At 44.5% G+C, this 17,586-nt stretch overlaps 1 protein-coding gene across 1 annotated transcript; it reads right to left on the reverse strand.

Annotated features, from left to right (window-relative positions):
* Positions 1–880: 880 nt before the first annotated feature.
* Positions 881–14,300, reverse strand: LOC109905564 (coiled-coil domain-containing protein 9). Its single transcript, XM_020502996.2, has 14 exons — positions 14,177–14,300; positions 13,586–13,679; positions 13,114–13,218; positions 12,569–12,730; positions 11,025–11,408; positions 10,602–10,685; positions 10,351–10,512; positions 9,942–10,126; positions 8,899–8,951; positions 7,913–8,018; positions 7,704–7,818; positions 6,886–7,399; positions 5,912–6,016; positions 881–2,530 (listed from the first exon to the last, which is right to left on the reverse strand). The coding sequence occupies exons 2-14, from the start codon at positions 13,586–13,588 to the stop codon at positions 2,526–2,528; spliced, it is 1,983 nt and encodes a 660-aa protein (XP_020358585.1). The 5' UTR covers positions 13,589–13,679; positions 14,177–14,300; the 3' UTR covers positions 881–2,525.
* Between the last annotated feature and the right edge of the window lie 3,286 nt (positions 14,301–17,586).

Consider the following 17,586-nt stretch of genomic DNA (forward strand, 5'->3'; position numbering starts at 1 on the left):
ACGTTGTGTTGTTGGTTACTGACGGGATGGTGACATTGTCAGATGCCGGGCTATTGACAGGATCCGGACTCCAAAAGAACACATAGTAGATTGCCAGAATAAAGGCAGCTATTGACACGCATAGAAAATAAGCAATCGCCATCGCCACTTTAACCCAAATCTTTGTGGTTAAGTTGGCATGCTTCACCCGCTGGTCGCCCGGATAGCTCGGCCTTCTGTTCATGTTCCCGTTCTGCTTCACGGTGGTAACTTGTTTGTTGGCTTTCATCCTGCAATTGTTATATCCTTTTTCTGGCGTCGAATGTAGTCTGGTTCTTTGTCGGTGTCCAAAGCCTCCAAATTCTATCTTTCCCCTTCAAGTCAGGTGGGCATTGTGGAAACGCTGTCACTGCTCCTGGTGGGACGATGCTTTAATTAACCCTCTCTATGAACAGGACGGGGCGTCTAGAGCGCACCAGCTATACAGAACAGTTTACAATTTAATGGGATGAAATAGGGCGGGTCAAAGACTATAAAAGCACATAGATTGGATTATAGTTTAACAGTTAGCCTACGTCCCAGAAATATGGTCTGTGTATGTCCCTATGATTATCGCACAGACGTCTATATCAAAATTACGTCCATGAGGGTTGATCTAATAAATACATAAATACATCTAGTTATATTTATTTAATCATTCTGGTCTCGTGGATGGTGAAATAGCTATAAAAGCAACACAAAAAAATATTCTCTCGAGCAAAATCATAAACTAAAAGCTTGGACACTCCATTCACTTTGTGCGACTGGCAAAAACATAATCCCTACAAATAGGCACAAGAGACGTAAAATATATCAGTCTGCTGTTTGAGGTTGCACTTACTGTAAATCACGAGAAACATAATTGAGACCGGAACACCATACATTTATTTGATATGAAAACTAAGAAGCAAAATAAAACAGAGTACATTTCATGTTGAACATTTGACAGTTGCATATGAAACAATGAGTTTCCTGACAAATCAAAAAGCTATCAATTGTAATCTCCTTCTTGATTGAAGTGTCAATATCTTGGAATTTAAAAAAATCGTGTTTATCAACTGATGAACAGAAAAATATATATATTCGATTTCGGGTCAAGCTAGTTTAGATAGGCCAGTTACATTCCACTCCAAAAACAAACCCAAATAACGCAGTTTTATATTCAAACGAAGAAATTGCAGGTAAATTCGATGCTTATAATACAATCACTAAGTCATCAGAAACGGAAAACGAGGATATACTAATGCAAATGACAAAAATAGATGCCTTTTCCCCCCCACACAAAACATTGGAATGTTTTGTTGCTCTCAAAATACTATAGGCTACATACTGTATTTCCTTGTGTTCTTGACTTCTCATCTCACCTCATTACGTTGAGAAATACAATTAAAGAATAGCTCAATATCTGTAATCCTGTTCATTATAGGTGAGCCAGAGTTTGAGTTCATGACTAAGAGTAGGCAAAAAAAAGCCAACAATTTTACAAATCTAACCAAAATCTTGGTCTGTTGAGCTACATGTTCTGATGCCCCTTGATTAAAACTAGAAACACCACTAGCGATCTATTGCAAATAAGAAATTAAAGGAAAGCTTTGGATTGTCATGGTTATCAACAAACATAATTGCCAGGATCACATGATGCCTGTATTTAAGTACAGTGTACCCCACTTAAAAATAACATTTAACTATTCGCCTCTTGGGGTCCGAAATGTAAACCAACTTTGTTACATTATCAGGAGACAGAATGTACATTTTTCAATGCCATGGCTTATATTTGTTCACATGATCAGTTTCATGACAAAATACAACTGAAAAGTATTACATTTTAAGCCAGTCCTTATCCATGCACACTTCACAAAGAGAGGGTTTGCGTTGCAAATGGCACCCTATCGCCTTTATAGTGCACTACTTTTGACCATGGCCCATAGGACTCAAAAGAAGTGCACTATATAGAGATCATGACATTTGGGACACTACCAGTTTAGCTATGTTGAAGGGGCCAAGTCTCTTTGACCTTCCAAAAGAGGTGGTTTTTAAAAAAATGCTTAAGTTTGAAAAATTCAGGTAAGAGAATTTAATATTTTTCAATCTTTGCGAAATGTAATAGTTTGATTTGTTAATCACACACAAACCAATAACACAAAAAAAATACAAATAAAAACAAGTCAGGGCTTTGTTGACTTGATATCAGTTACATCCTGATTGGCTGCTATAAAACCCAAGCCATTTACCATCGTGGCTCAAATGAACGGCAGTATGTATCACTGTTCTACGCAAGGTGCTGCTCCTAGTCAAACAGAACAGAACTTACGTGGTCTGATTGTTAAGGAGAGGGAGCGGTTTGGAGGCCTGCTGCCCGACCACATCCCTCCAGGTTGTCTGTGATGGCTGCTCCAGTCATGGTGCGCGAGGCCCAGTTACCTTTCCTCTTGTCATTCTTTTCTCCCCTCATCCTTCCATCATCTGTGAACTGCTAGTACTGAAAAGTCAGTTTCCTAGAGCAGATCTCAGCCTGTTGATAGAGAACAGAGAAGGAGGGGGGGGGGGTCACTGTGCTGCAAACTGGATTAATCTGCCCTCTGTGTCTCCAACACAGCACCACATGCATGGGACAGCATGGTATGGCCCCAGACTGGTGTTAGCTCTCAGCAGGAAAAATAAGTACCAATGGTTGTCCAAACATTTATATTATGCTCTACTTGATATTATAGTACTACGATATATGGAATATGCTTAAATGAACGTAACCCAAGCTACTCACCATTGACAGTATGTGTCCTCAGCCAAATAGGCCTTTTTTTAAATTATAATTTGATTGCCTATTCAATGTGGGATTGGGTAACAGTCCTCTCATGGACCAATATTAGTCTCATAAACATCAAAGAACTTGAAGAGAGGCGGTTTTATTCAATCAGGCTCAGAGTTCAAAAGGGTTTCCATTACATCCACACCCTCATGTCGGTTAGACCGCAGCTAATTTCCTCATAAAAGCCTTTCAACATTAATTGTGCCTCATCTTCCCGTACTTCACCGATCTCCACTCTCACTAGACTAATCGGATTTGGTGTAGTGAGCGTCTTCATTCAGCCAAAGCATAGACACACCGGTCGAGTCCCAAATGGCACCCTATTCCCTTTATAGTGCGCTACTTGTGACCAGAGCCCTATAAAGAGTATTGCACCATCAAGGGAAAAGGACGCCGTTTGGGATGCACCCCAGCCATTAGCTGTGGTGATTACCACCAGAAAAACACACTTACCAGGTTGTAAGGAGACGCCTAATAATGATGACAAGGACCAGACAACAAGGAAACATTTATCTACTCAGAAGAGCCTTCTACAGACTATGGGAGTTTTCACTGCCAGGGCTTCAATAAGAAAAACAGTCGTAACACCGAGATACAGCTGTCAATCACGTCATATGTGAAGTCATGGCGTCAGAAAGGTGCAATAACCTACAAAAACATAAATCCGGGCCTCCCGGGTGGCGCAGTGGTTAAGGGCGCTGTACTGCAGCGCCAGCTGTGCCATCAGAGACTCTGGGTTCGCGCCCAGGCTCTGTCGTAACCGGCCGCGACCGGGAGGTCCGTGGGGCGACGCTCAATTGGCCTAGCGTCGTCCGGGTTAGGGAGGGCTTGGCCGGTAGGGATGTCCTTGTCTCATCGCGCACCAGCGACTCCTGTGGCGGGCCGGGCGCAGTGCGCGCTAACTAAGGTTGCCACGGTGTTTCCTCCGACACATTGAAGCGGCTGGCTTCCGGGTTGGATGCGCGCTGTGTTAAGAGGCAGTGCGGCTTGGTTGGGTTGTGTATCGGAGGACGCATGACTTTCAACCTTCGTCTCTACCGAGCCCGTACGGGAGTTGTAGCGATGAGACAAGATAGTAGCTACTAAACAATTGGACACCATGAAATTGGGGAGAAAAAGGGGTCAAATTCACACACACCCAAAAAAACAAATCCACGTTGAAGCAATCGGTCTACAACAGAACACTCATAAGGGTTGGGGGATGGATTCTACATTTAGTACTCACGACTAAACATCTACAAAAATCGAGTCATACAATCCCACCTTCATAATGTTAATTTAATGGGCATTTAAGCTGCCTTGTCAAAGTGCAGTGCATTGTAGCAACCACAGAAATGCTCAATAATTTGTTCTGTGTATCCCAAAAATATACCATCTGGGCTGTTACAGACAAACTCAACTGATGTAAAAAGCTTGAGTCATAAATAAATGATCCACTTCTAAAAAGAAATGTCAGTGCTAATTCTTAGCACTCTGCCCTCAGAGACAAAGGGAGTGCAATGAATGCACATTATCCTACACATCGTTAAAAAATGATTTAGAGTGCATTTTACACTGTGCTAATTAGCCACATTTTATAATGTACTATTCCATATATATATATTTTTAAACTAAGCTCATGAGAAAGCAATAAAATGGTTTCTGAAAACATTAAAGCTAGAATCCTTAATTGAAACAATAACAAAGTGGTCACTCTGCTTCTGTTTGGGAATAAAGCTAAGGGAGGGGCCTGGAGAAATGTAACCACTCTCAAATTCATAGACAGAGCTATGGATGCAAAGACTGACCAGCCATGATATCAAGAGGATAGTTTTAACAAGCTTATATTTGGGGTTCAGTACGACAGTTGAACTAAGTTCATGAGGCATTTGAGTTATATTCTTCGAGAATCAAATGAGTATACTGTACATTTAATTTTTTTTAATTTTACCTTTATTTAACCAGGCAAGTCAGTTAAGAACACATTCTTATTTTCAATGACGGCCTGGGAACAGTGGGTTAACTGCCTGTTCAGGGGCAGAACGACAGATTTGTACCTTGTCAGCTCGGGGGTTTGAACTCGCAACCTTCCGGTTACTAGTCCAACGCTCTAACCACTAGGCTACGCTGCCGCCACATCATTAATTTAGACATCCAAAAATGGATGTAGCAAATAAGTGAGAAACATGGGAATCGTTTGTGTTTGTCGTTGAAGAGCTTTCCAGAGAGGTGCTATTCAACCTTCCTAGGCATGTCAAAGTGGAGACTACGGGAAAGGCTAAATTATGCATTTTGATGACATTGAGACAAAATACATCAACACAGGGCAATAAAACACACATGTTTGTTTGGTGGTTTCAAATGAGTAATGCGCCGTTTAAACGTGTTCTGTTATCATCCAATGAGTGTCTGGTTCTGGTTAGCACAATTTGCATCATTCCATTTCAGGCCTAGTGATAAGTCTTAGCCAAACAGACATCAATTTAAGAAGCAGACACCATGACGAGAAGAAATTAATGGAAGAGCTAATTTGATTCTTAATCTTCTCAAGCCACTAATCATCCATATGTCAGTCATGCGATTAACAAACCCATGAAAAACAGAAAATATGCGATTTTGCTATTTTGAGGTTGGGGACAGGGTGGGCAGCATGTATAGTAAATGCATTAACCCGTAAAACAAGGAAATGAGGAGAACCCAAAGGAAAGTGTTCAAGGGGTAAAACGGCAGGGGTTCACACAGTGAGGTGTTGTAGCCATCGTGAAGAGGGCGGAGGTTAGTACATTCAGTTCCCCAGGAGGAAATGGCAAGGCGGAGGAGTTTCAGAGGATTGAGGAAAGAGAGGGATCCCGTTGGCCAGAAAATGCAGAGTGATGCAGTGAGCGACAGACAAGCCTTGACATTGGTTGTGGGGTCATGCCAGCCAACTTTAGACAGACAGCTGGAGAGGACACACAGGAGAGCAGTGAGCGGCGAATTAAGAAACATATATAAAAAGGGAGGCTAAGAGAAGGAAGTAGGTTGGTTTGTGTTTTGTGGTTAGTGCTTGGTGAGAGTCAGAGACTTCATAGAGAAACCCAGTCTCAAAGTCATTGATGTGAACCGCACCTGAAGATGACTGCTCTGAGGTGTCTGGGTCCGTCTCTGGGGCTGTGGCCAGCTCAGACAGGCCCTGGTCAGCCTCCAGGATAGGAGCGGCGGCAGGGGCCTCATCTGGGTCAGATGGTTCAGGGAAGGAAGAACGAGTCAGACATCATTCCATTTTTACCACAACCTTCAGGTAGTCATAAAAATAAAACATCAGATGACCATAAGCAACAATACTGCTTTGCCTGAATTTTTATTCTGTGTGTAATTTAGCCTCACAGGATCTTCTAGTATTAAAAGCACAGTGCAGTCAAAAACGTGAAATTCTTATATATATATATATATATATATATATATATATATATATATATATATATATACACACACACACACACACACACTATGAGGTTGGAATAATGCTGTGAAATGTTGACGATACTGCCCTTTTCGTGCAAGAGCCGCTTGAAAAGGCCGCCTGAAATTTCAGCCTGGTTTGGTAGGAAGGAGTTTTTGCCTTCCTGATGACATCACCAGGCGCTAAATTTGTTAATAGACCAACAAGAAAGTTCCAAACCTTTCTACTAATAACAGCTAGTTTTCCCCTCCCCACTCAGACCACTGCCAGACAGTCCTAGCTAAATACTTGTTTTAGAAATTGTTCTTTGCTAAAAAGCTGGCCATTTTAATTGAAAACAATCACAATAAGGTACTTAATTGTTACCTAGAAATGATTTGATATTGAGATTTTAAAAAACGGTAAAGGAGTTTTTTCCTGGATCAGAGTCTCCTCTGGTGGTGCAGCAGTGACCACAACTGAGAATTATATAAAGAACGATAGAGGGAGGGAGGAGATATGAGTGTGGATGAAGAAACCTATGATCAACTTTGCTGGTTTATCCTGATATAAAATAGAAGCACATTCAACAGTATGCCAAATGTATGATACGATCTTGCAATATAATACAACGGTCAAACCAGTATGTAAATATCTGTACCTGTTCGTTTGTCCCTCTCCTTCTCGTTGGGACTGGGGGTTGGGCTGGGGCTGGAGTTGCGGCTGTCTTCTTGGACCTTAACCTGGGCAGGGCCCTCATCAGTGCTGGGGGGTTTTGGGGGGCTTTCCCCCATACTGCTCCGGGGTGACTGCATCTCCATCTCCTCCCCCCAGTCTCTGACCGGCTGGTGGCCGTCCAGGGGAGAAAAGGGACTGAGGGGCTTGAGGCCATCGGGGGAGTTCTGAGCCTCCTGTGGGGAGGGGATGTAGACTTTGGGCCTTGGGGTGCGCTTGTCTTTGGGACTGGTTGCGGAGGGGGGAGTGGAGGGAAGGGGTGAGGTGGCGGCAGGTTTCAATGCAGTGGTTTCTGGGCGAGGTGCCTTCTTTGTGGACTGCCCGTCTTTCCCTTCCTCCTCCCCCTCATCGTCTTCCTCGGAGTCGTCATCCCCTTCCGCATCTTCGTCCTCTTCGTCGCTGGCATCCTCCCACTCATCCTCATCACCACTCTTCTCCATCTAAGAGGGAAAGAAGCAGGCAAGTCACCTGTTAACGTGGTTCATGGAAAGAGATCATGTTCAAAAACAACACTAGTATACATTGTCCTGTCTGGCTGGTAGAGCATGGTTCTTGTACCGCCAAGGTGATGGATTCGTTGCCCGTGGTCAACCATACGTAAAATGTATACAAGCATGACTAAGCCGGTTTGGATAAATGTCTGCTAAATGGCATTTATTAGATTAGATTAGATAGATATATATATATATATATATAATGTGCCAAAACACAGATCCCAGTGCATGGTGGTGGGAGACGACATACCTTTTGTGATGAGGGAGATTTGGGTTTCCGTTCCTCCTTCTGAGTCTTCTCCTCCTTCTTGGGTTTGTCTTCCTTCTCTTTCTCCTCCTCCTTTTCCCAGCGGTTATCGTGCATGCTGTCAAAGAGATCCGGTCATTGGAATGGTGAGGAACGAAAGCAGAAAACAACACAGATGTTGTTCTAAAGCCTTAGAAGAGGAGGAGCTGTACCTGTAGCTCTGTCTCGGTCCTCGTCCCTTCCCCCCCTCCCTGTGTCCTCTACCCTGCCCCAGGAAGTCTCCGAACGTGGGCGCCTTCGGAGGCCCCTTCACATCGTCTGTGGAAGTGAAGGATGAGGGAGGACAGTTCAAATTAGAGGGGTTGGGGTGGAAGAACAGGATTAAAGACCTTGAAAACGAATGAATGTCAGCCCCAGTACTGACACAGCAGTGCTGCTCTTAAGGCATCATAATCCCTTTATAGTGAACTACTTTTGACCAGGACCCATAGGGCTCTCACACAGCAGAATATAGGGGGGGTGTGAGACACACTGAACACACACAAATTCAATCCCATGCCATTGGCTAACCTGAGGCCCCGCCGTGAGGCCCCGCCGTGAGGCTGTGGGCGGGAGCCACGCCTCCTGGCTGTGGGGAGGACACACACAGAGTGATGTCACTCACATCACTACACACAGGGCAACCACAACATCACCATACACAGACAATACACCATGTTAATGTGGCTCAGATAAAAGTGTTCTTAAAATTAGAGTGTTGCTCCAGGGACGGCAGGTAGCCTGGCGGGTAGGAGAGTTGGACCAAAAACCAAAAGGTTGCTGGACCGAATCCCAGAGGTGACAAGGTAAAAATCTGGCGTTCTGTCCCTGAGAAAGGTAGTTAACCTACCGTTTCCCGGGCGCCGATAATGTGGTGTCGATTAAGGCAGCCACCTGAGGGGTTAAATGCAGCTGACTAGGTATCCCTTTCCCAAAGCATCAATGAGAGTGTGCTGTGTCTAATGGAAAGGTTTGTATTGACTATGATACTTAGCAGAAGATATGTTTGAGTGTAAGCACTGCTGTAAATGGGTGAATGCGATTGTTTGGGATAGAGAGGGAGAAAGAGTTGAGTAAAGTCTGCCGTCCTTGTCTAACAGTGGCAACCAACAACGCCTTGTCATCAGAGTCTGGGGGGGGGGGGGGGGGGGTGACTTGCCTCTGCATCCCTGGGCTGGCAGCATGCCCTCCACAGCCGGGTCCTCCTTGAACCTGTGAAAGCACCACAGGGTCAGACCTCCTCACCCTGTCACACTGCATCACCACAGGACCTGTCAACCCCTCCCTGCCACCACCCCCACGACTATTGAACAGTCACAAGAAACGAAGACATGGCTAAAGGACAATCCGACTTGTGAACATAATCCCTAGCTGTGTATCGCCGCTTTCCATGTTATCTGTTTGTAGCTTGTGAGGTGTGGAAACACTGTTTGTTGCTTTAATGCATGTTGTTTTGTTGCTTTTTGTGCCATTGCTCTGTCTGCTATGTGTTGCTCTACATGCGCTCCCAGCTCATTGTTGATCTGTTATTATTGAAATTGTTTTTAATAACCTGCCCAGGGAGTTAGAAAATTAGCCAGCTGGCTAAAACCCGGCACTGAAACGTTGATTAAAATGTGCACGGTCCCTGTCAAAATACAAATAAACTCAAAACCCTGCCCACAGCCAAGCCTCCCCAACATGCACCTGTATGGACCTCCTAATCTCACACTGCCTCCAGCGAAAGAACGAACGAGAGAATGTTGAATGTGGTTCATGTTAATCCACTGTTATTTAGATATGTTCTCTTGTGGTTCTATTTCTGGGCCGCATCTCAGGATGTTCAGTAAATACCTTGATGAAGACAGCTTGGCTGTCGAAACGTTGGTAATAAACATTTTGCATCTGAGCTCCTAGAATGTGCGGCTCGCTTTTATTTTCAAGTTTTCTACTCCGCTAGCCAACACCTCGCCTAAATAGGTGTGCGTTTCTTTTTCTTCTAGTAAATTGAACACAACATCTAAAACATAAAGTGGCATCTGGTAAATTCATATTTTGGAACGGTTTTGTCATCTTGGGGATTCAGTATGCACTTTCTGGTTTGGTTCACTGAATGCCTGCTGTTGTGGTATTTTTGTGAATAAAGCCATGGCGGTCTCCGAGGATATTTGTGAGCGAGGTGTGATCAGTGTGTCAGTGGTCCTCCTCCAGTCAGTCACTCACAAGCTGTCAGTCTTCTGGGAGTCCCATTCCCGTCTCCACTGGCCCGTGGCGTTCCTGTGCCTGGCCAGGCGCTCCTCGTCAATCTCCTCACGCTCCTTCTTCCAGCGGAGGTACTCGGCACGCTCCCGGCCAGTCATAGACATGGTCATATCCATGGAGCCCTTAGGGCCTCCTGGTCTCCGACTCTGTTGAAGAGAGAGAGAGAGAAGGGGAAAGGAAAGTAACACGATTGATAACATGATTTAAGAGATAAGGGAATTAATAACGATGCAGAGGAGAGAAAGACATGATAAACCGATAAATCAAACCTTGTTCTAATTTTCAATAAAGGAATCGCTTCAACCAAAAGACAAAACACACAGAACATTTGACCGATCATGCCTTCCACAAAACAGAACAGAGCACTCACTGTCCACTCCTTCTCAGATCCCGTCTTCACATTGTCAAAGTCTACGCCACCCCAGTTTCGAACGTGTCGGCGGCTGCCCTCCTTGCGGTCCATGTCTGGGACTGGGCCGGAGCGCCGCGGGTCATCCAGGAAGTTACGGATGGGCTTCTCTCCCTCGGCAGGCTGCAGAAGGATTCCAAAGACAGCAACCTTACACTCTATTTCACATCTTCAACGCTGAACTGTCACCAAATATGGCATCCTGTACATACCCTTTGTCCTCTTTCATACTCTGCAATCTTCTCCATCTCCTCGTTCATCGTCTCAATGTTCTGCCTCCTTTTCTCCTCCCACTCCTACAGAGAGGCACAACAGAGGCACACTATTTTAGAAAGAATAAAGAGAGAAGTGATACGCCATCCCAATTCTCTTCATTTCACACCCATATGTTTTACCTAAAGCTGGTTTTTTTCTCCCATTACTATAGTATGTACTCATCTTCCCCGTTACTCATGTCATTGCAAAGTAACCTATATCATCATCACAAAGATATGCTGTACAACCAAAAGGTTGAACCTTCATTATGGAGACTATACCACTGGTAAAACCTCTGAGGCTATTGAAACTATTCAACCTGGCACATCTACAGCAACATTGCCTCGCTTGTTAGTGCTGACATGGTTTTGCTCACAGACCTTAGACTTCCTGTCACTACCGTGTGGTGGTCCTCCTCCTTCTCCCCTTCCTCTTCTTCCTCCGCGTGGGGCACGTTCACTGCAGCCGGGGCCCTCTCCTGGCCACTCCATGCTTGGACCCCTGTCCTCTCTTGGTGGTCTCTGCTCTCTTGGTGGTCTCCCCTCTCTTGGTGGTCTGTCATGGGACTGGCGTGAGTCTGCTAGGGATCTGTCAGGGCGTTGCTCTCTCCTCTCCTGCCGTGATCCTCCCTGTCTTTGTCCACCCCTGCTGAGCCGCCCGGGCGAAGCCCTCCGCGGGGGGCTTTCACCTTGGGGTCTGGGGTCATCTCCCTCCTCAGAGTCCCGCGGTGGCCCTTGTTTCCAGTCATTGATCACCCGTTTCTCCTGCAGGGAGAACATACGTTTTGATTAGGTCCGCTTTATCCCACCGAGAGACCGGAAAAACCATGGCATACATACGTACATTTAGGGCAATACCACAGCACCCTAAACAAGTCCCTTCTTGTCTGAATGAGTGACCTTTACTGTGTGAAGAGTGGGGTGGATCACAGATGTAGGGGCCATCTGGAACCGGACATGATCTCAACAGGCTTTGATTAAAATGCACTCCAGCCAGTCTCTCCACAGGGGCTGATTAAAAAAAACATGCTGTCTGATAGGAGGTGACACGTACTGGAATTACCTTCAAGAGCAGTAATGGCTTGAGAGCATCCCCTTCAGGTAGTAATACAGGGCGCTACCCAAACGGCACCATATTCAACCATAGTGCACTACTTTTGACCAGAGCCTATGAAGGGAATAGGGTGCCATTTGGGACAAAACCATAGCCAGGGATTTGCATTCACCTCCACCTATGCAGAATTGAATTATATAACTTTTACCCACCTGAACATAGATTTATAATCATCAAGCCGAAGCAGGGTTATAAAGTTGGAACCAGATACACGATTTCCATGAGTGGTTTCCTAATATGGGCAGACATGACGCATTTACAAAACATCTCTCTGTTCATGGTGTATGTCATCACTTCCCTGTTCTGTGTCAGGTGTACCAGACTCAGCTAGCATAACTTCACCCAGCTGCTGTAAGATATATGGCCCTCTCAGGTCCACCTCATGTCAATGTCCTCCATTAGGCATCCCTAATCTCATCAAGCTGCCAGAGCAGGGGGAAATGTAGGATTTGACTGACAGGAAATTGGATGTGAGCGGGCAAATAGACTTTTGCAGGCGCCCATCTATAAGACTTGTTCTGGTAGAGGCCATCTTTCAGAGCTCAGGAGGTTATCTCGAGTCCAAGTGTTTAAGTGTGGACACTGTCATGTTTTTGGTCTTCTTACATCATGTTTGTTCAGTTGGCACAAACTTCATAAATAGTTTTCAAATGGAAATTGTCTGTTCTTATTGGACAAGTTCAGGTAGTAACTAGTCCATATCTAATTTTTGTGCCTAATGAACATGACTGATTTGGTCATTAGTCAGCTTGGTCTGATATAGCCTGGTACTACAGTATGTGCTGAGACAGAGCCCTCATCCTGATCTCACCCCTGCAGGTTTGGTGAGGTCTACGGTGACAGTGAAGCTCTCTTTCTCTGTCCTCCATCGGTCTCCCTCTGGCGGGCCATCGTGAGAGCGGCCCTTCCTGGGTGGGTGCGTCTTCACGGCAATACCCTCCTGCTCCGCCTTCTTTTTGTCCTCTTCTATTTCCTGTAGAAAGATAACAAAATAAAGGTTGGCTGATGATAGTCTCATCAGTGTCTCACCCTAACCTAATAAATCATGCATTCATTCTGGGAGAGTCAACAGAAAAGAGACCGATGACCATCATTTGAATATCCAGACAGTCAGGAAGCTATTTGAAAACGTGGCTACACAATTTAGCTGTGTGATATAAGCTAATAATATAATACAATAGGTTATACTATTTAGCAGACACTTTTATCCAAAGCAACTTATAGGGCATGCATACACACTCGTACCAACAGGGAATCGGGCCCACGGTCCTGACATTGCAAGTGCCATGCTCTACCAACTGAGCCACCCAGATGCAGCTACACCAGAACTATAAACCGGATCATTTGGGAGCTCACCTGGTACCTCCGGACCAGAGCTTCATTCTTCTTGCGCAGAGCCTCGATCCGTCTGTCAAGCTCTGCATCCTTCTCCTCCTTTGTCTTGAGATCCACCACTGTAGACTGAGAAATTTAAGGTGTACATGCATTTAGAATAGGATTCTACAACGGGGTTGTTCAAAACTCATCTATGGTACTCGGGTCCACCTCATACCTATGACTGCAGCACAGCGTGCAAAAAAATAAGTCATTTTACACACCCTCTTGTGTACAATTGCTTTAGCACTGCATGTCACGATTAACCAACTGTGATACTAGTATCAGCACGCTTGATTCCCATTATGGTTTGGTTTGCATAATCACACTCTCAGAGAAGCTAGTATGTATGATTTTGGCAATGTCTAAAGTAAGACTAAAGTAATATATCAGCCTAAACTACAGTCAATCTGCAAAATTACAACACATATTAAATTGCATTTCCGAAGCTCACCATGGCCTCTAGCCTGTCCTTATGCGCAGGTGGTGGACTGAAATCCTGCTTCTTCCAGGTGATGTGGGTTTTTAAAAAGTCTGAGAAATTCAGCCTGGAAGGTTGTACACACATTACACAATAACCACTGGAGAAAGAGATCCACAAATGTGAAACAGCCGTATTTGCAGCATGAACGGAGTACCAGCATGGAATTGGCCAGGCTATGGATAATTAATTAGCCTACATGAAGCGAAGGTGTTGTAGCCTAAGTTAATTCAAACTTCCTTCACGAGTCCAGCTGCGTTCTGTGAGAAAGCCTTAAGGGTATTAGTAAATGCACATAACCTAGAAAGTAGTTTAGTATGACACGCAAATCACGTTATAGCAAATGACTTACACATTAGCCTACCTTTACAAATTAATTAAGTAAATAACATTGGTTTTAAAAGTTCTCTTAAGACACTTGAAGCGCACCACACCGGACCATGTCTACGCTATCCGTAAGGAGTCGTAGCCCCCTGTTGGAAGTAACTGCATTAAAATATGCAACATTGTTTACGAGGTTGGGGTAAAGTTACAAAGTATCACAATATATTCGAACTAGATTACCTTCATCAAAGTGCGTTGTGGTTACAGACAGTGTGCTCAATACAATGTATCAATTCCAGCTCCGCGACAATGTGTCCCGATATTCATTTCCTTCGTCTTCTTCTTCTTCGGTGGGGTTTATCAGCGGTTGGCATCCAACGTTATGGTGCATTACCGCCACCTACTGTACTGGAGTGTGGGCTAGTGACAGGGGGAAACTAAATCCTCCCTGGCAGCCCAGTTGCTCTTTAAAAAAATAACTAAATATTTCAGACTATATCTAATGACGTTCTTCTCAATATACTCTTCAAACTAATTTCCTGTATCCCCTTCTCCCTCAAACTAGATCTCAGCCTCTCTCTTTCCCTCAGATACTGCCCACCCTCACTGGAGCAGTACATGCTCCACTGTCTCTGTTTCCTGGCAATAATCACACTTTCTTGTTGGATGCTTTCCTATTACATTTAAGGTCTTATTCAACCAGCTGTGTCCCACCCTTAATCTTGTAAAAAAATGTCCTCCTTTCTTCAGTCCCTTCCTTTCGTCCTCCCCTCCCGACTTTCCTCTGTACTTGAAATAAATGCCTGCCCTTGGTATCTCTATTCCACTGCTCCTGCCATTTCTGCACCATAACTGTCCATATCAGGGTTTACCTCTGCCTTGCTAATTATAACTACAACATCCCACTACTAAGTGCTTGTTTAGTCAGTTTCCCTTCACCCCCACATGGGCTGGGAACCAAGTAAATCTGATCTGTATATTTGTCTAATCCTGCCATGGGTTTGTAGTACATCATAAAGCAGGTCTTGTCTGCTACGTGAGCTAAAGGACTGGAGACTCATCAACACTGCACATGAATCAGAGCAAATAACTAGTCTGTCTGGCTTGACTTCCTCCACCCACTGCAAGGCCAACAGTATAGCCATCAGCTTTGCTATATACTGTATACAGCCAGATGATCTGTAATACATTTCCTGACTGCCAACCCCCATTCCATCACTACAAATGCTAACTTGCTGTCCTTGGATCCTTTTATCCATCTGTGTACGGCCACAAAATCCTGTTAGACTGTATCCAGACATCTCTTAAACCAATCAGATGGATCAACACCCTCCCTATCTTTCTGTAGTCTCTCCAATCAGATGGATCAACACCCTCCCTATCTTTCTGTAGTCTCTCCAATCAGATGGATCAACACCCCCCTATCTTCCTGTAGTCTCTCCAGATGGATCAACACCCTCCCTATCTTCCTGTAGTCAATCCAACACTTCCAGATAAACTACTGGAGGTGGGAGTAGCCATGGTGGATTTACAGGAATAGCTACTGTTGGACTAAACTCCCTTTCATACAGTCCCATCTCCTTCGCCTGGATATTACCCACCCACCCAAAGCTGTAAAATCCCTTTCCCAGGATAAGACTCCCCATGTCCCTGTAGGTTGATCCAATAATTCATTGCCAGCGGCGGTCTCCTAATCTGCAATGGCCAATCCCCATCTCCACCTGTAGTGCAGTAACTGGGGAGGTCCGAAACACCCCACTACGTATTCTGAGTCCTTGCCCCTGTATGACATCTAGCCTTTCCAATGAGGTGCGGGCTGCCGAACCATACGCTATACTGCCATAGTCTATTGCAAATCGGACCAATGCAACATACACGGACCCACCACTCTCTCAATGTGTTCTGTCCAGAGCAGTCTAGAGTCAAAGTATACCCCAAGAAACCTGAAGGCCCCCACTCTCTCCAAGTTTCTCCCATATACCCTCAAACATACCTCATCTCCCACCTTCCTCCTGGTAAAGAACACTGTCTGAGTTTTCTCGACAGAGAACCTGAATCCCTACATTTATGCCCACCACTCTACCTCATCAATTGCTTCCTTTACCTTCCTGACTATGTAAGGCACATTTCTTCCCCTCTTCCATGAGGCCCCATCATCTGCAAATAACGACCTCCCAATATCCCGCCGTACCTGAGGGCAAACATAATTGAGAACAACAGAGGACTAATCATGCTCCCCTGCGGTGTACCGTTATCCACCAGGTAGAGACCCAGGTCTGATAGAGACCCACCCTCACCTGAAGACCTTCCAAACAGGAAATCCTTTATCTAGTTGTACATTCTTCCTCCTACCCCCCTAATATCAAGCTGATATATATCAATATCAACCCCTCCTTCCACATCATATCATATGCCTTCCCCACATCAAAAAGGACAGCTACAACAAACTCCTTGTTCACCTGAGCCTTCCTGAACACTGCTTCTAAGCAGAGCACTGGGTCTGTAGTTCCCCTACCCGTTCTGAACCTACTCTGATGTGGTGATACTAGCCCCCTGCTCTCCAGGAAGTAAATTAGCCTCTCCGTAATCATGCGTTCCATAATCTCACATACACGTGATGTTAAAGCTATTGGCCGATAGCTTGTTGGCCTCGTTGGGTCCTTCCCTGGCTTCCGGATTTGTACAACTACTGCCTCCTCTCCCACTCTGTTGTATATTCATTTCTTGTAATAATAGGGCTCCTGAGTGGCGCAGCAGTCTAAGGCACTGCATCTCAGAGCGAGAGGCATCAGTACAGACACCCTGGTTTGAATCCAGGCTGTATCACAACCGGACGTGATTGGGAGTCTCATAGGGCGGCGCACAATTGTCCGGGTTTGGCTGGTATAGGCCAACATTGTAAATAAGAATTTGTTCTTAACTGACTTGCCTAATTAAATAAAGGTTAAATGTAAAACAATAAATTAATAAACTTCCTGCAAAATGTGAAACTTTCACAGTTTTTAAAGAGACAGTAAGCATATCATATAGTTTAAATCTGTCTCCATAATCTTGAAAATAACTTATCTATACACCTGACATGTAGGCTATATTATCGGATAGAAATTGCCTATATCTTGGAAATAAATGAACGGATAGCAGTTTATGTTTGATAATGATTTACATTAGTGAAAATGCAGATAGTTTGCCTACATCTGCCAAATCCACAAGGAGGCGACAATGTCTACCAAATAAAAAAATACATAAATTATTCCTGGGTTGTCTGGTAGTCTACATCAGTTTATTATGGTTATTATACATGTTCGTTTATTAGAGTCAGTGGCATTATAATTAAGCTACTTAACTGGGTCAGGGACAGGGCAACATAACACCCCCTTAACATGTCAATTCCTTCAAATAGATCCTATGAACATATGAGATTATCTTCTGGCCACATGTTGCCAAATATTAATTATGGAAACAAAATGTGTAATTGTGGTGAAACGGGAATATACGATTTTTAAATAACAATAATGTGTAGGTCTATAAGAACGGAAACAATTCGGACAATTGAAACACTTGGTCCTTAACAATAAAAAAATAGGTGCATGTGTCACTATCCCCTGAATATGCGGGCAGACAAATGGAAACCTTGATGTCGGTTGATGTTA

This window comes from Oncorhynchus kisutch, linkage group LG15 (genome assembly GCF_002021735.2).
Source record: "Oncorhynchus kisutch isolate 150728-3 linkage group LG15, Okis_V2, whole genome shotgun sequence".
Lineage (NCBI taxonomy): Eukaryota > Metazoa > Chordata > Actinopteri > Salmoniformes > Salmonidae > Oncorhynchus > Oncorhynchus kisutch.

Excerpts from the sequence above, each read along its gene's own strand:
- LOC109905564 (XM_020502996.2), bottom strand. Across the intron at positions 10,127-10,350 it reads GATCTGAGAAGGAGTGGACA|AGTCGGAGACCAGGAGGCCC; the intron begins GTGAGTGCTCTG and ends TCTCTTCAACAG. Across the intron at positions 8,952-9,941 it reads TCCCAGAAGACTGACAGCTT|GTTCAAGGAGGACCCGGCTG; the intron begins GTGAGTGACTGA and ends GTGCTTTCACAG.